Raw genomic sequence first — 6,150 nt, 5'->3', positions numbered from 1 at the left:
ATCCCTGGGATTCTCCAGGCAAGAACACTGGAGTGGGTTGCCATTTCCTTCTCCAATGCATGAAAGTGAAAAGTGAAAGTGAAGTCGCTCAGTAGTGTCCGACTCTTCTTGATCCCATGGACTGCAGCCTACCAGGTTCCTCCGTCCATGGGATTTTCCAGGCAAGAGTACTGGAGTGGGTTGACTGCCTTGCTTATCTGGGCTCCAGAATCTGCTCACTTCTTCTACCCTCGCTTTACATGTCCTGTCTTCCCTAAATCCTGGCAGATTTAGGGGTCTTTCCTCTTTAATCTGCACTAGTGATGAGCAAAGTCTTTTGCCAGAGAATCAATTTAGGTCAAGTAAAAAAATTTATTGAGGTCTACTTGATTTACAATATTCTATAAGTTTCAGGAATACAACATAATGATTCAATATTTTTATAGATTCTACTTCATTTAAAGTTATTACTTTAATGGTTATACTGCCCTGTGCTGTACAATATTTCCTTGTTGTTTATTTATTTTATATGTGGTATTAGTAGTGTGTATCTCTTAATCCCCTACCCCTATAATACCCTACCCTCCTTGACTCTTCCCACTAGTAACTAATTTGTTTTCTATATATGTGAATCTGTTTCTGTTTTGTTATATTTACTAGTTTGTATTATTTTTTAGATCCCCTATTAAGGGAAAATATACAATATTTGTCTTTGTTTATTTCCCTTGGCATAAAACCCTCCAGGTCCACGTATATTGTTGAAAATGGTAAAGTTTTATACTTTTTTATGGATGAGTAATATCCCATTACTCTGAATGGCATTACTGATGCAATGGACATGAACTTGGGCAAACTCTAGGAGATGTTGAGGAACTGGGAGGCCTGATGTGCTGCAGTCCATGGGGTCACAAAGAGTTGGACTGGACTTGGCAACTGAACAACAACAACGATATATATATACATATATATTCACATCTTCTTAACTATCCATCTGTTGGTGTGCACTTAGTTTGCATCCATGTCTTGGCTATTGTAAACAATGGTGCTATGAACATTGGGGTGTCTGTATAGTACAAGTAAAATGCCTATGGGTTCTTACTGATCCCATAGATATACTACTGTGTTCTAATTGGACTAAAATCCTTGGCATTTCCCTGAGTGACTTGTCTGCTCTCCATCTTCCTTGGCTGCCTCTGTGTGTGTGTCTGTCTGTGTGTGATTCTCCTCTGTGATGTCACTTGGTTCCCCATAGTCTGCTAGTGCATTCACTTGGTTGATGCCTACTGTATTCCAGGTACTGTGCAGAGCCTAGGAGACACTGCAGTCAAACAGTGACAACTAATACTTCATAGCACCCGCTTGGTACTATTCTAAAGTAATGTACATACAGGAACACCTGAAAAATCCCCAGCAACTCATTATTTGGGCACTATTACTAATCCTCATTTTATAGCTGAGATTAAAGATTGGGAGTGGAATCCAGGTGACCAGGCAGTAGAACCAGCTCTTATCTAGGCTACTCCTTTGCTCCTTGTGGAGAGTTAAGACTTGGCTCCAGTTCTTTCCACCCTGTTTCCAAGAACAGAGCACACACCTCTGTTATTACATTTAGTATGGGACTTTTCAGTTGTTTGACTATGTCTCTGCTGGACTTTGAATTCTTTGAGGGCAAGAATTTAATCATGGTTATTTTTGAAATTGTTGAGCCAGCCCAAGACCAGGGCATGTAGCACTTTGTGAATGCTTAGCATGCTGATGAATAAAATCTCCATTCTCCAACCCTGGAAGAGTAACAAAGTTTACCCATAAAGAATTATTAACAAGAATACCTTACCCTTTCTCCCTCTGGTGATAGCATCGCTAAAATATCATTAGTGTAAACCTTTTCTGGCTCTGCATCCATTCCAGGAATTTTTCCCTCAGTAGGAGGCAGGAGAGCAAATTCAAGCTTTGAAATGGAGTCGAAGCATTTCCTTAAGTGAGGCTGCACAGCTTGGGGATTTCGTGTCTGGGCCAAAATCTCCAAGAGCTCATCATTTGACAAGAAGTAAAATCTAGATTAAAGAATATACTTAAAATGTAACTTGAAATTGAAGCAAAACCTTATATAGGCATGAAGATGAATCCCTTGCCCACATCTCTTCCCCATCCACTGATTTCCTGGACCTATTGGTTTTAGGTTTCTGGGGAAGCCACACATCTCTAAATATGATTATTATAAAGATTAGTGTGGCTGCATCTCAAGCGTCTGGAGTTAGTGCCTGGTACATAAAAGGTAGAGATTTTTCATAAAATTTGTAAAAATGCTAGCACTTGCTATGATACTGATTTGGTCACATGTCTGTTACTTGGCTTTGAGCTCCTAAAGTGAAGGTATATTATTTGTTTTCCCTGGAATTCAGCCTTGTACCTCATATATACCTGGTATTCAATACATAATTTGTTGACTAAATGAATGTGTGGTTGCTGGAAACTTATTTGATTCTGTGACTACACACATGTGGGCTGTGCTGATGTGAGCTGGCAAGGGATTTTCTTAGATGCCCAACAGGGCCATTTGAAGGCATGAAGATATTCTATGGAAAAAAAAAAACAAAAAACAAAAAACCTGGAGAAGGGGCATACCTGGATGCTGAGGGATGAGAGAGAGGGATGAGGGTCTGGCTGGAGAAGACACTTTACTCCTATGGAGGAAACTGCCTATGAGAGATCCCTCAGGACTGGAGGCATCTCATGAGCTCATGGAAGGCCCCATGTGAGAGAGGGGGCCAGTTGGGTACCATCCAACTCAGATTTCTCCTGCTGTACTACCTCTCCTCCCTTCCCTGCCCCAAACCTGGAGATCCCAGAAACCTAATAGAAAGTAGGGAGGGTTGACCATTATACATCCTTATCATCACTAAAGGCTTCAGCTTTGCAACAGGTCTGGGCCAGAGAAGGGAGATGTTTTCACTTTGAAAGAATTTCAGAATTTCGATGATTACAGATTGTTTAGTGGGTTAAGACAACAAGAGATTTTTTGGCATTATTATCTGAAAATGGCCAGAAAATTCATGAGGTCTGCTTAAGATTCTGAGCAGGAAGAAACTAGCCCCTTGTAGGGAATGCAGAGGTAGTCTTTAGAAATAAAGATGTTTTGGGGTTGCACTCTATCAGTCCTACCAGATACAGAATAATTCATCTCCCTTTTCAACTAATGAAACAGACAACTGTCAAGATTGGACTATGAACCCTGACAAAGCAGGAACCATGCTGCATTCCTATTGTGTCCCCAGGACCTAACTTGTGGCCCCAGGAACTAATTCATATGGTTCATAACATGTCTTTCTTAAGGCTTGGAAAGTGAAATCAATGGTGCACAGAGCCTCTTGACCTAATAAACACTGCAGGCCTAGTTGACATAATTCTAAGCAAAAGGAAAAAACAAAAGCTGATGCTTTTGGTGTTCAGCATTATCACAGGTAAATTTGTGTCCAGGTTTCTTTAAATATCAGAAGTAGTGTACAGATTTTCTCTACACTGGGGAGACCCAAGCTGGGAGCCACTGCTTTAAGAGTGAAATAAAAGGCACATCTCAAACCTATTCCTCTATCTTTTCCTGTGTTGCCTGAATCTGTTGAACTCAATCAAATCTTCCAGATCTTGGATGTCTCGTGTATATACATACCCTGGAGTGGTACCCAGCAACAAACCCTCTTAACCAAATAACCAACATAAGCATGTAACACTGGCTGACTTGGACAGAACTTACCAGCCATTTCTTTTATAGCTAACAGGAAAAATCCACAGAAGATGAACATTTTGTGATATTGTCTATGTTACGGTACAATGTGCCCCAGTGAATGAAGTCTGGAGCTCTTGTGATCATCAGGTAGTCATAGTCTGTTCGTATATAATTGCACTGAAATGGTTTATTTACATGACTGTCCACGTGCTAACCACGAGCGCCATTAGAGCAGGGATCTGGCCTTTTCTTCTTATATCTTTAACACTGAGCAAAACATTTGGTATGTTTCTAGAATGAATGGATGAGTAAAAAATTTCATTTGGAATTTGTGAAATGACCTTTTAGATGACTTCTACAGTGACCCTCTTAGGCCATCAATTAGCCTAAAGAAATCAGCTCAGGCAACAAAGGTCTCTAACTTTTTACAGATACATCCGTGGACACATGCACTCATGCAGGTGCACACATACACACCCAGCAGTGAAACGGTGCTGTGATCAAAAGTTCTTCCAGCACCTACCCATTTAAACCAAACACTGTATCTTTATCCTTGACAAGATGAGCTACATTGCTATTATGAAATATATTTCCTGCTTCCCTTTTTGGTCCCCTGATGTTTTGAGGTTATGGTTTGTTTTAAAGTGTATCTTCACAAATTCATGGAAACTCAGCTACTAAAAATGTTGTTGGTAGCTTTATAAACTTACCTTGGAAAGATAACTCTTTTTGATTCTAAATATGCCTCTAGACACTTCTGAATTTGATCAAGTAATGCATTATTATTTTGAAAAGTCTCCAGAAGCCCTGTTCATTGAAAAAAAGGTATTGGTAAAGTCTTGTTGAAATAAATAGAGAATATAATTTTAAATATGATATTAACTTTTTTAAAAGCTTTGGTTTTATTTGGTAAAAGAATGGTCTAATAAATTAAAATTTGGGAAGGTTGGTTAAGAGTGTTAAGTATTTTTTTCAGCATCTATCTTATTCTATTTTTTAATTGAAGTATAGTTGACTTAGAATGTTGTGATAATCTCTGCTGTATAGCAAAATCACTCAGTTATACACATATATACATTCCTTTCTTTATCTTCTTTTCCATTATGGCTTACCCCAGGATACTGAGTATAGTTCCCTATGCTATACATTAGGACCTTGTTGTTTATCCATTCTAAGTGTAATACTTTGCGTCTACCAACTCCAAGCTCCAAGTCTATCCCTTAATGATGACATTAATTTTAATATCTGCCACTGAAGAACAAGCATTTAATTTGAAACCTTTTTATCCGGCATCATCCACTTTTGGGGATTAGGGGTGCACAAACTAAAGCCAAACAACTGCCTCCTCTTGACCCTCCAAACAAAGCCATTCTCTAAATGCTACATTTTCTTTGTCACTTCCTTACTCATGTCTTCTATTTCTTCTGCCCTCTTTACATGCTGAAATTGTGGCAATCGCACCCTATTTCTTCATCACTAAACAGTAGCACCTTAAGAAGCAAGGTTCATGTCTCACTTGACATTGATGTTTTGGTGCCTGTCACACTACCTGACTTCCATAGCTGTTCAAGAATCAAATCCAGTCTTTTCCATGGTCTCCAAGGCTCTATGTGATCAGTGAAAAGAAAGTGAAAGTGAAAGTGAAGTCGCTCAGTCGTGTCTGACTCTTTGTGACCCCATGGACTGTAGCCCACCAGGCTCCTCCGTCCATGGGATTCTCCAGGCAAGAATACTGGAGTGGGTTGCCACTTCCTTCTCCAGGGAGTCTTCCTGACCCAGGGATTGAACCGAGGTCTCCCACATTGCAGGCAGATGCTTTAATCTCTGAGCCACTAGGGAAGCCCCCAGTCCAATCCCTAACTCACTATCCAAGCACACTTACCTCTCTGGTCTCATTCCTAAGCCCTCTCCTATGCGCTGCTCTCCACCCTGCTCTGGCTTCCTTGCTGACAGGAGTACACCCTAAGCGTGCTTTTACTGCAGGGTCTCTACCTTTGTTCTCTTTGATGTTAGCAATACTCCCTTATAGCCACAAACATATTTCATTCCTTCATTCTTGCAGATTTCTACTCAAAAGTAGTCACTTTATCAAAATATCCTTTCAACACACACACATACACAGCAGCCCCCGGCTATTCTTTTGCCATATTGCTGCTGCTGCTGCTAAGTTGCTTCAGTTGTGCCCGACTCTGTGCGACCCCATAGACAGCAGCCCACCAGGCTCCGCCGTCCCTGGGATTCTCCAGGCAAGAACACTGGAGTGGGTTGCCATTTCCTTCTCCAATGCATGAAAGTGAAAAGTGAAAATGAAGTCGCTGAGTCGTGTCCAACTCTTCGTGATCCCATGGACTGCAGCCTACCAGGCTCCTCGGTCCATGGGATTTTCCAGGCAAGAGAACTGGAGTGGGTTGCCACTGCCTTCTCCACTTGCCACATTACCCTACTTA

General features: G+C 40.8%; 1 protein-coding gene across 1 annotated transcript in view; it reads right to left on the bottom strand.

The window, feature by feature from the left end:
- Window positions 1–6,150, bottom strand: part of DNAH6 (dynein, axonemal, heavy chain 6) — a 280,222-nt gene that overhangs the window by 179,867 nt on the left and 94,205 nt on the right. The window contains exons 23-25 of the mRNA XM_010862179.1: window positions 4,414–4,510; window positions 1,809–2,033; window positions 1,482–1,495 (exon numbers count right to left, since the gene is read on the bottom strand). Coding sequence (XP_010860481.1) covers window positions 1,482–1,495; window positions 1,809–2,033; window positions 4,414–4,510 — 336 coding nt within the window. The remainder of the gene's footprint in view (window positions 1–1,481; window positions 1,496–1,808; window positions 2,034–4,413; window positions 4,511–6,150) is intronic.

This window comes from Bison bison, unplaced genomic scaffold, assembly GCF_000754665.1.
Source record: "Bison bison bison isolate TAMUID 2011002044 unplaced genomic scaffold, Bison_UMD1.0 scf7180017864480, whole genome shotgun sequence".
NCBI lineage: Eukaryota > Metazoa > Chordata > Mammalia > Artiodactyla > Bovidae > Bison > Bison bison.
This window is presented reverse-complemented; position numbering and strand designations above follow the sequence as displayed.